Source organism: Canis lupus, chromosome 20 (assembly GCF_048164855.1).
Source record: "Canis lupus baileyi chromosome 20, mCanLup2.hap1, whole genome shotgun sequence".
Taxonomy (NCBI): domain Eukaryota; kingdom Metazoa; phylum Chordata; class Mammalia; order Carnivora; family Canidae; genus Canis; species Canis lupus.
This window is the reverse complement of record NC_132857.1, coordinates 39,821,567-39,839,741: the sequence shown is the minus strand read 5'-3', so window position 1 is coordinate 39,839,741 and position 18,175 is coordinate 39,821,567. Positions and strand designations below refer to the sequence as shown.

Genomic DNA, 18,175 nt, shown 5'->3' with positions numbered 1-18,175 from the left:
TGCGGAGTGTTTAGCTCCCTTATTTCAGAACAGGAAATACTTTTTAAAGAATACGGTATAAATTTAATCGTATCACCAAACTTATTAGTTTATTTCTTCTCACACTACAGTTTATCAATAATATTTATTCTTGGCCCACTCATAAAGCTTCCTGAGAGCTTCATGCAGTTCACTCTTCTAAACTTGGCATTTCACCAGCAGGGTATATTTCTGACGAGTAAAAAGTGTTAGTCTTCAAAAATACATGAGACATAACACACTTAGCTTAGGCTGCATTTAATACTTTATAATAAATACTGGAAAATAATACACTCCATTAAGTCAAGCCTACCGGATCTCTTATTTCCAACTAGGATACATTCATACTAGTTGGTGCCATTGTGACAATGGGGACTGGTTACTTGGTAGAAACCTATTCCTAAGCATTTATGATTTATTTTGCAAAAAATAAAATGTCATTTGGGGCAGGGGGATAACTATGTGGAGAGTTGGACTGGCAAGAGCTAACTACTAGTTTCATCCAGGGAATTTAAAAAAAGAATGACCTCAAGGAAAAGGATGGTTAAAATTTAAAATATATATATATATATAAAGAAATGATTTTCTTGTTTTGCTGCAACATCTAGTTAACTATTATATTTAAAAACTTTTTTATATACCATAAGGCTTCTCACAGCTTACAGAAGAGTCGGTATCTTAGCTGGCTGTCACTGCAGAATTTCTTAAATATCCATAGAGAATGTAAATCCTTTCCCATACTTATGTAAAAATCTGCAGTGTTAAACCAGGCAACAGGTCCTTCTCCAGCATTTACTGCTGCTTTGACTGCAAACAGTACCTAAGAAGAAACAAAATTTAGTATCAGAATGAGAATGGATTATGGTAAATAAAAATCCAACAGAGAGGGAGAGAGAGAGAGAAAGATTTATTTTGCATTGAAAAAAAAAAGTGTAAACTGGTTAGAAGCAGGGGGGTTGAGAGTGTCCCTTTAAACTGTGGTACTGCAATTGATCTCTGTATGTTTTCTGGTATTCGTCCCTTTGAAAGGAGAATGAGAGCCAAGATCATTGGCTGTACTGTGAAGCTGTCACATCTCGGTACTGAAAAGGTACAGTACAAGTGAATTGAAACAGTCTGTAGCTTTCTATTCCATATTGTCAAGAGCTTTGAGACTGATGAACCAAATGAATGCTTTATTTAGGGTTGAGATACAGATCCCTCCAATCTGACAGCGTTTCAGCCTTCGGAGTGAGAAAGCAGCAGCGGCAGCAGAAGCAGAAGCAACAGCAGTAGCAACAGCAACAGCAGCAGCTCCTGCTCAAGTCCAAAAGAGACTTGATCTCCAGTCCCTCCTGGAACTCCACCTGGGTTCGTGCGCTGTCCAGGGTCCTGAAACATGAACCAAACAGCCAGCGTGTCCCATCACATTAAGTGTCAACCCTCCAAAACAGTCAAGGTAGGACCCAGGTTTCCTTCTTCCTTCTGTCTCTGCACATGTATCTTCATTCATCTGCCGAACACATGGATGTTGGTGTGGCAGGAGACTGACAGTAAAGATACCTAGTTGCTTTGAGTTTGAATTAGAGGTTGGACCTGAGTAAAGAGTTTGGTTCTGTTTGCATGTGTGTATAGACTGGAGAGAGTAGTTTTCAGTTAACAATTTTTTACCTTGATGACTTTCACTTTTTTGACTGAGAATCTGTCAGTGGCATATTTCAAGAAGAAAGTTTAGTGAGCTTTGAGCTTCTAGAGTTTTTATTCCATGTCAGTTTTCTTGACTAAACCAGTGAAGAATTTGCAAACTGTTGGAAACAGATAATATTAAATTGAATACAGATTTGATAACAGCATTTCAGTTTCATATGGATTTGGGACTTGATATCCTTTCCAAAGAAAAGCATATTCATCACTGTGAGTGTTTAACTGTTGGTTATACTAAAGCGACTGTAGTGAGGGAGTATAAAAGTCTATAGAAGGAGTAAACAAACGTATACTCTTATGTATGTCATCATGTAACTCAAAATCAGAAAGGTGATTGGGGGTGCTCTTCAATACAAGTGCTTGTTTTAAATTTGAGACTTGTCTGGTATGGTTAAAAGAAAAGGACCAAGCTTGAAATCTGACTGTTCCATTTTAGTTTTAAGCAATGTTTATGCTCTCCTCTTTGTTCTTATTTTGATGTTCTTACTACATGGAAACTTATAAATAACCAGATTTCCAATGGAAGATTTATTTATCTTGCCGTTTATCTGTGTGGACATTTTACATCCTGGGGGAAAGTGATGGGCTTCTCTGGAACTCTTTTATGGCAAAAACTGGCAACCTGATTGATCATTTTTAGTTACTGAAATCTCTAATTCATATACAGTTACATATCTTTTATGTAAGATTCTAAAATTTGAGATGACTGGCTTTTTATGATTATATTACTTTTGTTTTATTTCTCAGGCCTTTGGAAATACTGCATAGACTATAATTTAAAAAAATATAATCTTCAGTAGTAAGTTTTTTCTTGTGAACTTACCTATCCTTTGTCAGTCATTCAGTTATAAATAGACCGTAAACTGAACTCCATTTATCTGCAACTATTTTTAAAAGCAGTGAAGTATCCAGGGTGTATCAAAAGATACATAATTAGACTTTCATCATATATAAACACTTAAAGTTAACTGAAGTCATAAAGAACTCAAATTCAGATCATTTACACCATCTCTAATAGCAAAAGCAACATCTTTCTCAGCATTGAATTTTTTGCACTGTGTCCAAGTTTAGAAATAAAATGCTGTGCTTTAGGATATAAGTTTTTCTCTGCATGTCAGATTCCCACATATGTCATTTATGTAAATATAACATCACTGAACAATGACCAAATGGTACATATATGACATTCCACATTGTGGTACATAAACTCTGGTGGGAAATATGTGGTGTAGCCTAAAGTGGAATAGAATTACAAACTGGCTGTCTATCTTGGAGTATGTTTAGAAAACCATAAAATGACCAGTGTCTTTCTGTTTAAGTGTTTGAGGTCATAGGAATCAAGTGTTTTATTTGCCCTTTTATTTATTGGGTAAGGACAAATGAATTCTACTTTCTGGGACTTACAATCACTTCCCTTATTGGTGCTCTGGCATTGACTGCCTTCAGACAAACTGTGTGGAGGCAGAAAAAATGTTTCTAGTGTAAGGGTTTTGCATCATCTTGCTGATCTTGCAGATGCTGGTTTTTTTTTTTTTTCCATTCTAACTGCAGCCATTGAATTGAAATGAAAGGCATCATAAAAATTGGACAACCCACCACTTAGCAATGTATTATATTAATGGCTTAATGAAGGAATCTTGAATCAAAGCAATGGATGATTTGGTTAATTATACAAGTTAAGTTCTTTTGTGCTCCCCCCCTCCATATTGCTCTGGGGAGCAAAGGATGCTTGTGATGTTCATAAAGTATATAAAGTTGCAAGCATTGAACTATTAAGGGAGTAATTACTTGAGTATTTTCCAATTTGCAACAGTAAAAGAGGATGAGTGGAAAAGCTCTCTTACTTCAAATTATGTGCTCAATTATGAAACATTTATGGCTTTTGGAATTTATACTAAAAATGGCTATCTATATTTAGGTAATGCATTAGCCTATGAACAAAATGCAGTAACAACCTAAGGAGAAACCCTAAGATGAGAGGTTTTTGGAAAGCTATTAGACATTGGAGCTTAAAAGACTTTTGGGATTTTTGGAATCTATCTTTTTTTCAAGCATGATTTTTTTAGAGTTAAATTTCATCTCACTCTTGAAGTTACTATTTGCAAACTTTAAAGGAAACTTCCTTATGGAATCTGATTGGCCTGCAGATAATGATACGTGACCCACTTTGGGGTTCCAGAAATATCCAAATACTTAATAAGTTGTAAATTGCCCCATTTAAAAAATTCTAAAACCTCTAGGGACTTTCCCCCCACACTTTGGTGTAATCATCCTCTAGGGAATTTTTCCCCCATCACCAGTGTAGTAAACGCTGGCTGTTCCTTCTCTTGACAGTTTAACTACTGCTAAAAAGAATGCAATGGGAAGGAACAAAAATGAATTGCTTTGGCTAAAAATAGCTTTAAAGGCCAAAATGTGTGGGAGGAGAAAGAACAGGTGTGTTTGTGTGTCTTTTCCCTTCCCGAAGTTTAAAAGTGATGATATCTGCAGTGAGTCAAATTTAGCGACTATTATCAGTGAAGGCTGTTTGTGGTCAGCCTGGTGGCAGAGCTGAAGAAGGAGGGGTCGGGAGGACTCATAATGGAATAAAACGGTCAACATTATTCAGGTTGCTTGAGATTTGTTTTTGTCATTCTGGCCATTCTCCAGCTCAACCAGTCCCTGATACATTTCTCCTGATGTACTTGAACAGGTATGTTCCTATAGTCAAAACCGGTAAGAGAGATCAGAGCAGAAAAAGTCAAGTAAAGGTGTCAGGCATGTTTTCAGATCACTTTGGACGAAATGTTGAATGCAATGCACTCCTAAAGCCCTCTCCTACTTCTGAGCTTGAAAAGCAATGAAGGTTTTCTTGAAATGATTACAAATCTTACCGTCAAGGTAGCAGCACTCTAAAAAAAGGATCTTTTACTCCGAGATCTGTAATGGAAAGTTTTAGGGACAATCTGGGAATGCTAAATACAGATCTAATCTTGGCTTATTATAAACTTCATTTCTGAAAAATTGTCCCCACTTTGGGCAACAAACTTGGCTTTTTCTTCCCTATCTTAGCTTCTCTTGGCTGAACTGAAGGAAAATTAAATCTTCAGTCAAATCTCTGAACTTGGTTTACTTTTATACTGATGGAATTGCAAATTTGGAACTTTGCCTTAAAAAGTGAGACTTTTTTTCTTCTTTCATATTTTAATAGAAATCTAGCACCCATGTATGTCATAAAATCGTCCATCCTTTCTTTGAAGTTGGAAGTTGTGTGTGAATCCTTAGGATTTGTGATTCCTGGATCAGGAATCATATGTATTTTATTTTATAATGGAAATTCCAAAATACACTATACAATATTTCTTTCCTTTCCTGTCTAGTGACCCTTTCAGTCAGTCTCTTTCCCTTCCTCCTTTTTAAGACCTGCCTGGCTTATTCTATCACTACCTTCCCACTCAGGATCCCTGTGTTCTGTATAAAAAATACCCCAGAAGTATATACTCCTGGAGGAGAAGCTACAACTTTTTACAAAACATATTTGAGGGTGTATTTAGGATTTTCATTGTCTTCAAAGTAGAACCTCTATGAGCAAATACTTTTCATTACAATTTTGACTGCCTTTTATATTGTAAAACTGAAGTGTTATGCAAATATGAACATCTTCCCCTTGCTACCTCTAGTCCACAGCCCTATCCAAAATTGTTGTGTATGGAACAAGAGATAAAATTGGGGAGTAATGAGAACAAGAGAATGAAAATCTCCTCACATGTATATTTCATTTTATTAAATCTGTAGGCTTGAGGACATGGCTATTAGAAAATGATTTCTGTCTTTAGCAATTAGCATTTTGGAGTGTGACAATGTGATGAGTTGGTGTGGTGTTACTGGCTTGGAAATGTATCAGCACCAATTTTTACTGGTTGGTAATTCCACATTCCCGGTTTAAAGGAGGGCACCACATCTGATTTCACATGGTGTTGCATTTAGTTTAAAGAATATTCCATAATTATATCCACAAAAAATTAGAAATACAGAGCATGTATAATAAAAAACTCCACCTCTTATGTCATTACAGTATGCAAAACGTACCCCCTCAATTTCACTATTATACAAAATTCTAAAAGCAAAGATTAAGACAACTACACTATAGAAACATATTGTAGAGACTTTTTGGTCTTCATCCTAAGGACTTTAGTCATACGGAAAAAAAAAAGAAAGAAACTTTATTACATTATGATCTCAACACAGACTCAGACACACTAAAGAAAGAGTTATCATCGGTATTCAGTGAACCCTACAGTTCCATTTGGCAAGGTACAGTTTTTCTTCAGCATTAGGAGAATGGGCCATTCTCTTAAGTGGTGATATTTGAAGCCAAAAGAGAAGACTTACAAAAAATTAGAATGAAGGATATTGTGTGTGGGAGAATTTTTTTCTCTCTCAGGAATGGTCTTTATCTCTTTAATTATTCTGACACAGCTTCCTCATAAGCTTAAGGCAAAAATCCCAGCCTGTGATAAACATGAATAGGACCTAAGTTAGAAATTCTGCTGATGACTAATTTATAGTCATTTACAGTTTGTGTTTATGCCAAATATTTACAATTTACAAGATTATAGGATAGTTTTATTTCAAACGACTATACATCCCGCTGTTTTTAAGGGAAGCATTAAATGTATTTTTTTTTAAAGAGTGACGACAATGTTATAAATATTGGCCAGTTTTCTGGTTTATTCACTTTTTTTCTTAATAAAATATAAAGTTTTTTTATTTGACGTTTAAATTGTTTGAATGGTAACTTTCACTTTGAAGAAGTATTGTAGCAGAATGCGTTTTTAGGCAAATTTGAACTGTTTTAGAAAATTTTTAGTATTACTCTTTCACTTCTTAGAAAATAGGTGTGAATAATTTTCTAAACACTCATGTTTTGGTCAGGTAGATAGGAAAGATGTTCTTGATGGCAAATCACTAATTTTCACTGAAAATACATGGTTTTACAAATATAGCATGGAATAAATAAAACAGAGTTCTAATATATGGTACTTGGGCCAGAGCATCAGCCCCCCTCCCCCGAACTTGTTAGAAATGCAAATTCTTGGGCCCTACTCAGAGCCAATCTAATAGAAACTCTGGGAGTGGGAACCAGCGATTTGTGTTTCGACAAGCCCTTGAGTGATTTAATGAACATTAGAGCCTTAGAAACCCTAAGCTAAGGAATTAAAAAATAGGACAAACTTGTACTATAGCCCACTATAGTACACAAGAAGAATTGTCTGAGTATCACAAATGGAGTCTGAACAACTTCAGAAGATCCTTAGGATCATTTCATAATGTGAATTCTATGGGAGCTGAGATCTCTTCAGGTCTCTTTTATACCTCACAGGGCTTTCTTAATGCAAAGCCCTTCACACAGTAGACTTTAAATATATATTTGTTGATTATGAAGTGACTGGTAATGTCTAATCAGCTCTAAAGTGAGCTAAATAAATTTTTCAGATCTTGTTTAATTGGTAATCTGGTTGGAAACTTTACTCTGTCTCTTAAATTCACAGCAAATTTCTTTAAAAAAAAATGTATGGACATTTTATTTGGTTTTCTGTAGTTTTACTCTCTGTCTTGGTTTGAGGCCATCTGGTAATCAACACCTTTTGGTAACTAGGGAGATAGATAGTCACACTGAGAAGAGAGTATGTTGGACAATTTTCTCCCTTCTTGCCAGCTTCCTCTGAAACTTGGCAAAACAGTGGTAGGCAGGAATATCACAGTAACCTTTATTCTTTCATTTATGAATGTTCTTTAGCCCTTGGATATGAGCCAGGTTGGTGGGATACAATTGGAAGTAGTATACCACAACTGAAACAAAAATTAATCATTTTAAAAACCGACCTCCCTGGACACACCCAGCATGGTGTTACATTAGCAGAACTAGATTTAATCTGAATGATAAGTCTTGAAAGAGAGGAAGTTTACTTTCTGAATAGCCTTATCTCTTGGAAATTTTTCACAGAACTCATGCTTCTCTTTGTTCTTTACAATTAGGATCGAGAAGAATGATCCAATGCATGCAGCCTACCCTACTACCTAAAAATGGGGTTTAGAGCACATTGGATAAGTTTTCCTTTGGAGGGTCATCCTTAATTTGAATTCTTACTCTCTGTGTACCACAATAGATCACGTGGCCTTGGGGAAGGCAATTAACCCTGTTCAGGTTTTTCTTCCCACTAACAGAAGGACAATAAACTTAAATTATCTCCCCAAACAAAAATGCTATGTAAGTGCTTTGTATTATAATTTGTTCTAGTAGCAATTTTTAAGGGATATGACATTTTCATAGAGAACTGTATAGGAAGAATCAATTTTTATGACATAAAAGCTAAGAATTTTATTTGCAATTATTATTAACTATAATGATGATAAAAACTCATTTTGAAGTCACCAGGGAGCTGAAAAGTATCTTCTAATATTGTAGTAACATCTGCAAGATCTCATCATGGATCTATACCAGAAAGGTAGGGGAGGAAGAATATTGAGTTTAAATGCTATCTAAAGGACTGATTAATTCAATAAAAAATGCAGTTATCATCCCCGTGCTTAACTACAAGAATGGGAGATACCTTGGGTAGCTGCATGGATCACTGAATTGAGGAGAAATTATATCATACTATGGATATAGCCTCCCTACTGTCTCTGGACTCATTGTTTTCTTTGCTTGATCTATCCTTTCACTCAATTGTCCTTTTAATAAACTCCTATTTTTACTTCAAATCTCAAACAGACTTCTCTAATTCCCTTAGGCAGTAGTCAGGGTCTCAACTAATTACCTATGTTCTCACATAATCTTCTCAGTGCCTGCTTAATGACAAATAGTTTTCCGAGCTGTAATGATTTGTTTCCATGTAAGTCTCTCTGCTAACTCTTAAAGGATCTCTGTCTTTTACTTTTGGTAATTCTGGTTCCTCGTCCAATATCTGGTAAATAGCGGGCATTCAATTAAGACTCTTTGAGTGAAAGAATGGAGAGGGCTATAAACTCATTTGTCTTCCCGAGAGATGCGGTCTGACTTTTGAGTTCAGAAACATACTAGTCCTCCTTGACCTAAGCTGAACTGAACATTTTACTTTAAAGTATGTAAACAACATTTCAAGAGATGACAAATGGGCCTCAAGGCTTGTGACAACAGATATGCTAATCTTCTTGAGGAAGAGTGGCTTCTGTAAATCAAAAATAGGTTTTGCATTATGAGTGTCTTTTATTTTAGGGCTGAGGAAATTCTATGCAAATAGAGACAATCTTTGCCCCTCTGTTTTGGTGCCTGGGTTAGCATAGCAGATCCAAGTTGATGCTGATTTTAATGGATGGGACCCTGTAGGGGAACTATTGGCTTTGGCCTTTTAGTGAGGCTCTTTCTCATCAGAAACCTTAATTCCCAGGATGAATCACTGCTGCTGGATTTAAAAACACCGTTCTCACAACTCTTATTTCCAGGATTTTGCCCTAAGAAAAATGGACTCCACTTTATATTAATGGAAAGTAAATAGCATAAAAGTATTTATTGTGTATAATAGATGGACCCTTTACTTGAATAATTGTTTTTGAGCCAATAAAAGAATTAAGGTAGAGAAACTATGCAAGGCAGGTATTCTTGACCAAGGAAGGGCAGCTATAGTAAAAATTGTTCCTTTATATATATCATCTGAAGGAAATAAAATTGAGTCAAGCAACGTTGACTTTGGTTAATGAGTGAGCACAGCATGGCATGATGGCAAGAAGCTTGGACTTAACTCTTTTACTGTTTCAGTCCTTTGACATTTACTGAAAGAAGATTCAAATATGAATAGAGCAATGTTGCTTGTTTTTAGGGAGCACAGCCCAGGATGCAAATGAATATTATTACAATATATTGTGATGGGTTCTAGGAAGGATAAATATAAGGTTTGGAGGAAGCATTTACAAATCCCAAACCAGATGCTATATAGAGGTTAGATTAATAAGAGAGGAAGAAAATATTTCAGACACAGCAAACATATGCAAAAGATAAGAAACAAGACAATGTAACTGTCCTGAAAGCCTTTATTAGTTGAATATGACTAGTTACAGAGAACAAGCGATCTGGAGGGGTGAAGAAGGAGTCTGCAAATACGTGTAGGGGCCTGGACTTTCTGTTATCTTTCAGAATTTGACTGTACCCTGAGGGAAGAGCTTAAAACCAAGTAGTATAAAGACAAGATCTAAATTTGGGACCCACTTCTGTGACCTTGGGAAGCACTCCTAAGGTTTGTGTCTTTAGGTAGAAAGTGAAAATGGTAACGTGTTCCTGGTCCATCTTTGAGGATGATCCAAGTACTGTCTCAGATATTATTAGCCAGACAGGTGTTACTGAAGGTATATCTTAATAAGAACAAAAGGGTTTTCAGCAGCTTGATTTTATACCACCCACTTTCATGAATGCTAATAATAACTGGTCTTTAAAGGCTTTAATTTAGTGGTACATTTTTAATCCAAAAGAATCTTTTTTGACTAATGACAATCATTGGGCTGTACCGAAATTTTCCTCTTTAATATTTGGATAACCATTTTTCTGGCATATTGGTTATTAATGGTCTTTTGAGTAATACCAATGCCACATGACTGACCTCTTTTAGTGGCAGTAGATTTAAGCATAAATTATGCCTGGAAATTTCAAATGCAGAGGTGAGGAAGTTATCCCTTTCCTAGTCTCCTAATTACATAAGCCATGTATTGTTTTTGATGCAGATATCTTGGGTTTTTTGAAGGATTATTTCCTAGGGGTCTCCCTCAGTAATTTAGAGCATTTTTAGAGGAGATAGAAAATATTAAAGTGCACTTGATGTGCAGCAGTTCTACAACCGTAAAATTTAAATGTTTCTTAGAGATACTTTATGCCAGATTTTTATTTTGCAGACAAGAAAGGTGAGGATTAAAAAGAGAAAATAGGGGCGCCTGTCTGATTCAGTCAGAAGGGTGTTTGACTCTTATTTTTGTAGTCATATGTTCATGCACCACATTGGGTATACAGATTACTAAAAAAAAAAAAACACAAAAAAACAAAAAAACAAAACAAAAACAAAAACAAAAAAACTTTAAAAAGAGAAAGCAGGTGAAGTGCATTCTTTTAAACAATAACAACACACGTGCACACCCCTCACAAAACAACAGAAAATTCTAAATGAATCGGGTAATGAAATCAGAAAAGATAATTTCACAAAATGAAAATAGCACTTTAAGGGTCAAAAAACTCAGTGCCTGAATAGCACGACCTAGGACACAGGCAATTTGCACCATTCTGCTTTGTCTTTCTAAGCTTAGCTTCTGTCATAGACATTACATGGCTGCTCTAATTCCATAATTGGAATTAGAAATGTCTAATTTCTGCAGACATGACAATTGAAAGTGCTCCGTGGACAAAGAGAACTTTCTTTTTTGAGTTTCTTTTTTAAAAGATTTTATTTATTTGAGAGAAAATGAGAAAGAGCACGAGCAAGGGGAAGGGACAGAGGGAGAAGCAAACTCCCTGCTGAGTGGGGACCTCCATCTGGGACTCGATCCCAGAACCCTGGACTCATGACCTGAGTAGAAGGCAACTGACTAAGCCACTAAGCCAGGTGACCTCTTGAGTCTCATTTTAAGAAAGATTTCCTCACAGAGTTTTCCTCAACTCTTGTTGCCTGGAATTAAATCTTACACCAATTTTTCTATTCAATATACTTGAAGATACATGTGTACATGGTTAAGTACAGAAAGCAGGGAGGGGGTTATCCAAATAAAAGTGGGGTTATGTTAGAAGCAATCAAGAAGGTTGTATGGTCTGGACAGAGGGAACCAAAAGTATGTACCACTGTGATCAGCAAGAATGATTTTAGAATTTGATGGACATATAATATATGCCACACTGTGAAAGACGGGCGATGCCATGGTGGAGCATCGTTTCAACAATGATGTAATAAGCTCAACTACAATATTGTCTCTGACCACCTCACAGCAAAGACCTCTTCTATGACTTTAGAACAAAAGGACCAGAAGAGAGGATCACAATATTATCTTATTCAGGTAGCCTTTTCTCCTTTGATACCAGATGCCTCCGTGTTCAATCAGTTTTGCTTTGTATTATCATACAAAAATCCACTGCTTGGATTTTTTTGTTTGCTTGCCTGTTTTACATATCTTTGGGCTCTTTTGGGGGATGATGAGGGGGGAAATTATGGTGGTGTTCTTCAAATGATCAAATAATTAAGGTTGTTCAGTGCCTTTCATAGTGACCTCTTCTCTGTACTTCTAGGGACTTAGAACTCCGAAGTCCTCAGGAGCATTTAAACACTGAATGCCTCCAAGATTAAGAGGTAACATAAATATTACAGTTAGATGCAAATTGAAATTTTGGTAACTGGAGAGGGCATGTATCACCCAAAGGCATACCAGAACAGAGCCCACTCCCCTTCCCAAAGAAATAGCTTGGACAGATGTTTATGAGGAGATGATAGGAGATATGGAATCACACCAAGAATATGTTTAGGGGGCGTCAGGACATCAGTTTGTAACTTCTGGCTGAATGGTGCTGGTGAATACTATGGATTTCATTACCGGATGCTGAATACTAATAGATCACCTCTCCCACCCAGACTTCTCCCTGCCCTCTATTCTTAGATGCTACTCTCTACTAAGTATTCTCACTTAAATGTCTAATAGACACTGTAAATATCCTATGTTCCCATCAAGACTTCTGATCCTGGCTGCCTACCCCAGTCTTGACTCCATTCATTATATGATACCAGTATCTTCTTTTCAAAGACTCAAGCCAGAGTTTGGTTTCTGTTAAGACGTGTCTTTTTTCTCTTCATCAGCTGGTCCCATCAGAATGTCCTGCCTGTTCTACCTCCTAAATGTATCTTTAGTCTAACCTTCAGGTCCACCTCCATCACTGTCACCCAAACTCCTTGCACACTTACCTGAATTATGGTGACAACTTTGGTGCCTCCTGGCTTTCAGCATGCTTATCACAATTCATTCTCCACTCAACAGCCAAATAAATGGTGATTTTAAATTTTACTCCAATCAGGCAGCCTGGGTGGCTCATGGGCAGCCTGGGTGGCTCAGCAGTTTGATGCCACCTTCAGCCCAGGGTGTGATCCTGGGGACTCAGGATCGAGTCCTGTGTCAGGCTCCCTGCATGGAGCCTGCTTCTCCCTCTGCCTGTGTCTCTGCCTCTCTCTTTGTCTCTCTCTCTCTCATGAATAAATAAATACATCTTTTTAAAAAATACAATAAATTTTACTCTAACCACTTAGTATACCTGGTTTAAACCTTAACATTGCTTTTAGAAAAGCTCCAGAGCCTTTACCTTACCCCGACAACCCTGCATTATCTAGCATTGTTCTTTCCTCTGACCATATCCTGTCCCATTGTCTCCCCTCCAGCTCCACCCTATGACTGTTCTCCAACCAGTATGGTCTCCTTTCTGACTCTGAGACAAACGAAGCTCTTTGCCAGATGAGGGTCTCTTCACTTGATGTTCCCATTTCCTGGGTACTTTTTTTTTTTCCTGTCCCTTCTCATACCATCTATCTGGTTTCAACTCAGGCCTTTTCCGATGCACTCTGCTCATCTAGGTGAGGTCACTCCTATGTCAGTGCTGCAGAGGCTCAAAGCCAGAGGTGGTAATTACCTTGTATTATGTGGATGGGGCTGCTCTCAAAGTCTCTATGCTGTAGGAGGATGAGGAATTCTTCCTCCCTGGAGGCCTGTAATCGTTAGATTTCCTATCAGAATCCTGAGATGTTCAGGGTTTTATTTTATGAGAACCATTCTGTGTTCTGGTTTCTAATTCTATTCCCAACAATATGTTATTTCAACAAATACTTATTGAATACACAAAAAATGTGCTATGTGCCACTGATGGAGATACCAAAAGGCATAAGAAACAGAGCCAATCTTTAAGAAGCATATAGTGTTGCTTCTTTTCTCCTCTCCCTTTGCCTGGGATAAAGGAGAAGGACATGGAACACAAAGTCATTGATAAAAATAGTGTGCGAACGTGCTCTGGTAGGTCAGAGAAGGCACATCTTACTCCAACTTGTTGAAAGGAGTGAAGTTTGAACTGAGATTTGATGGGCAAGCAGTCATGATCTTGGCAAAGAATTTGGGGATGAGGACATTCCAGATGGTGGAATGCTGTAAAAGCATCCATGTGAAAACGAACAGTATCACCATCATTGTCATTGTCTCTTCATTACCATTGTTAAATGCCCACACATACAATACATACAATTCTAGGTGCTTTTATGGGATATCTCTAATTCCCAGAAAGGCTTATTAGAAAAAGGAGTTGTTATTTTATAGGTAAGTATATTAATTTTCTCAAGCTTTCAGACTGAAAGAGGTTGGACTCACACCTGACCCCAGACAAGTTGCTACAAAATTCAGGCTGATAGCTCAGATTTCCTGGCTCCTATTTTCATGTGCTCAACCACACAAAGGAACTGTCAGTTGCTGTTGCCCAGGTCCCTTGCTGTTTTAAGCCTCTAAGCCTGTTTTCTCCTATAAGAACCCCATGTCCCTCCTTTTTGCTTCCCTGGTTGATAGTGCTCATTATTTTGGATTCACTTCACAGGAATTCACCTCCTCTCTGAAGTTTGCTCCCTCTTCTTCTTCTTATTCCTTTCTTTGCAGACCCAGGAAGACTCCTTGCTTTGTAATTCATTGGAACTACCATGCATCCTGGCCTTTATATGTATTTATCTTTTTATCCATTCTCCAGCCTCTTCTTTGTCCTACCCACTTTCTACTGCACACCCCACTCACAGCTAGACTACAGGCTCCTTGAGGCAAGGACAGTATCTCCTTTGTCATTGTGACTTTGGTGTCTAATGCTGTCCTTAATATGGAATGAATACTCAAAAAGGGCTTCCTGAATGAATGAATGAATGAATGAATGAATGAGTGAAGGCCATCCTATGTGGGAAATAGGTTCTTGCTTCAGAATGTTCTTCATAATCTTTTCTTTTATTTAGTATATAGTCACATAGCTCTCATTCTGGCAGAAGATATAAGCATGTGAAAGAAAGCCAGATATGTTCTTGATTTTTTCAAAAGATTTTCTTCCCCCATTGTGTGTGGGGGTGTGTATGCGTGTGTGTGGGGTGTGTGTGTGTGTGTGTGTGTGTGTGTGAGAGAGAGAGAGAGAGAGAGAGAGAGAGAAAGAGAGATGGTATGAGAGTTGGGTTTTAAAATGTAAATATAACTGCAGTTGACTTATTGCTAACTTCTTTCATTAGAGTTTAACTGAGAAAGGATCAAAGTAATTTTAAATGTGGAGAATTTATTATTTTTAAGAATGAAAAATTCATATAAGAAGAAAATATCTTCTTAGCACCTGTTCTGTGCCAGAAATTCTCATACCAACAAATTCATTTATTTTTTACCACTTCCCTACTAAGGAAAGAAGTGGGAACCAGTATTTAAATAGCTGATCTTGGTGAGGCTGTCTGCATTCATTGTCTCTTTTAACATTGTAGGGCAGCCACAATTCTTATTCTACCACAAAATATTAAGGGTTTACTGATTTGAGTAAGGAAGAGGAAGATCTGGGCCTCCTACCCATCCTGTGTTGACTTCACAGTTGAAGTCCCTTTTATATACCACAGGAAAAATACCCACCTTAAGAGAACTTCCTTCTGACACAGCCCGACACTTTGATTCTCCAGGCAGTGCTTGCATGCTGCCAGATTTGCCTTTGCAAAGTCTCACATTTTCACATGTACTGCTAATGGATGGAACCCACCTGGAAATACCAGAACCAGAAACCCAGGGTTCCGTGAGGTAAGAGAAACTGTTAATAGGGTCCACAAAGTGCACTGATAGGGATACTGAGTGGGACATAATGCTATAAGCTAATTTCAAAAGATAGCTTAGGGTCTGATAGAGTCAGGATATTCAGGAACAAGAATAAATTCACACAGGTATGGATGAACAGTGATTTTTAAAGTCCATTTGGACTAATGACTTCTTAATGTTAGAGACCCAGGTGAAGGAATCTATGGCAAGTTGGGCTTTGCTAGAGCCAGAGTAGTTGTATTTATAGCAACCATAACAGAAATGTGTGTGTCTTCCAAGTATTTGTAAAACAGTTTTAGAGAGCTTCTTATTGAATGTCAACTACAATTGTGTGAAACACATATATGTATTATTGATAAGATATGACAAAATGGTGAAGGAAATATGGGGGCTGGAATAAGAATAACAGCAGTATATGCGGAGGTATACTTAAGTCGTTTTTTTAAATTTATTTATTCAGGAGAGACAGGGAAAGAGAGAGAGAGAGGCAAAGACACAGGCAGAGGGAGAAGCAGGCTCCACATGGGGAGTCCGACGTGGGACTTGATCCCGGGTCTCCAGGATCACACCCTGGGCTGAAGGCGGCGCTGAACCGCTGAGCCACCCAGGCTGCCCTATATTATGTAGTTTTGTAAATTGTAATCAATTTTCTTTAAATTGCAATCAGTTTTGAAAAAGGAAGCTGCTATAGAGTGTGTTTGTGATTATCTAGACAAATACTTGGAACATTTAAAGTACTGGGTTGAATTTTTCCTGGTCAGCAAAATAGGGCAAAGGAGGCAGCTTCCATTCTGGATACTGATTAAGTGCAATAGGCTAAGGGATCATGTAAAGCTGGGACCAACTGAAGCAAAGGTAGCAAGGAATATCACATCATAGTGCATATCCTCTGTGCCTGGTAACCATGGTTATAGAGTGTGAGTTCTGTTGCTGATGGCACACTAAAAAAGCCATGGGTGAATGTAGAAACAGGAGAAGTGGAACTACATATGCCTAACTAGCTTCATGGTGGGGGAATATCTGAGAAAGGATTTGAAATGAGTTTATGGAATAGACCAAGAGTAAGATCTAGGAGAGTAGATCTTGGGTGAAGAAATAAAAACTGAAAGTTCAGATGATACCAGATATAAGGTATCTGTTGTATCTTCCACGAAGACTGTCAGTCAATACAAATAAATAAGATTCCCTGTATCCATTTGGTCTCACTTGGTCCAACTCAGAATTTCTCAACCTTGGCAACAGAGACACATTGGACTAGGTTGTTCTTTGTTATAAGAGGTGTCCTGTGTGTTGTGGGATGTTTAACACCACCCAAGGCCTCTACCTGTCTGGGACACTGTCCTCAGTTGTGACCAAAGGGTCTCCAGGGATTGCCACATGTTCTTTAGGAAGCAGAATTGCCCCTGGTTGAGAACCACTGGCCTAAGTGGTAGTCATTGCTATGGGCGAAGGAAGCCTGGGACTGGAAATACATGTGACTCATTCTTATTTCGTAGCTTTCTGACACTGAGGATGGCTGAGCCACTTAAAGTCACTCAGACAATATTGAACAATTATCCTCTAGGGTTTATAGATGGAGAAATTCAGATAGAGAGCTAGGGGTCTGGCACCAAATCACATGGCCAGACTGATACTTGAATCCCAGTGATAACATCAACACTCCATCTCTCTTCTCTACAACTGTTTTTAATCCTGTAATTTTCAGAACTCCAAGCCTTAGGTATTAAGAGAGAGGCAAAATAGGTAGGACTTCTAACCCTCCTATATTTCCACTCCATTCCTACTCTTACTTTGGCCAAAGCAGCATCACTCTCACCATCCTAAGTTGATAATGGCTAATGTTCCTATTAAAATAATAACAGGTAAACCCCCTGCATTATCTCTTTATGCCTGTTGGTTTATTTATTTTTAGAGAGGAGGAGGGGCAAAAGGAGAGGGAGAGAGATAATTCTTTTTTTAAATTTTAGTTAACATAGTATGCAATATTGGTTTCTGGATTGGATTCAGTGATTGATCACTTACGTACAACACCTAATGCTCATTAAGCAGGCTCTATGCTCAGTGTGGAGCCAAATGCAGGGCTTGATCCTATAACCCTGAGATCATGACCTGAGCCAAAATCAAGAGCTGGTCACTTAAACCAGCTGAGCCATCCAGGCACCCCTCTTTATGTACGTTTAGACTTGAAGAACACAGCACCAATCTTAACCCAGACAGAAGCTCAACAATATTCCTTATGTGCTGTTGGAAATCTATTTTCAGGGGTAAGGCAGGCTGAAAGTGCAGGGGGATTACGTTTGCTAATGTGCAAGGTAGAAAGTTAGAGGAACTGGGACCCAAAAAGGCCATTTAATCATCCTGGTCTTTTTCCAGAGGCATCTTCTTGTCTCCCTGTATCAGTCTTCCAGGGTACCCTGCGTTACCCTGCCAGAGTTTTCTCCTGGCATAACCTTGACAAGTTGTACCCCATTTCTGAGAATCTAAATTCTCATACTGGTAGCATCTTTCTTGGCAATCTTCAAATTCTATATTCATCCAGGAATTTCTAACTCTTCACTCTTTCATAAAATGGGAATTATCTCAGGGTAGGATAAACACAGCTTGACCACTCACATCTCCCCCTCTCTGCCTGTCATGATATGAAATT

General features: G+C 37.8%; 1 protein-coding gene and 1 long non-coding RNA gene across 2 annotated transcripts in view; one reads left to right on the top strand and one right to left on the bottom strand.

Annotated features, from left to right (window-relative positions):
• Positions 1-550: 550 nt before the first annotated feature.
• The window catches only part of LOC140611888 (uncharacterized), a 33,692-nt gene continuing 16,067 nt past the window's right edge, over positions 551-18,175 (bottom strand). The window contains exons 3-4 of the long non-coding RNA XR_012013203.1: positions 1,669-1,802; positions 551-838 (exon numbers count right to left, since the gene is read on the bottom strand). This is a non-coding gene — a long non-coding RNA (uncharacterized lncRNA). The remainder of the gene's footprint in view (positions 839-1,668; positions 1,803-18,175) is intronic.
• DPP10 (dipeptidyl peptidase like 10) overlaps positions 986-18,175 on the top strand; it is a 1,275,784-nt gene continuing 1,258,594 nt past the window's right edge. Inside the window, exons 1-2 of the mRNA XM_072788965.1 lie at positions 986-1,108; positions 1,202-1,456. Of these exons, the coding sequence (XP_072645066.1) occupies positions 1,397-1,456 (60 nt within the window). The 5' untranslated portion in view covers positions 986-1,108; positions 1,202-1,396. The remainder of the gene's footprint in view (positions 1,109-1,201; positions 1,457-18,175) is intronic.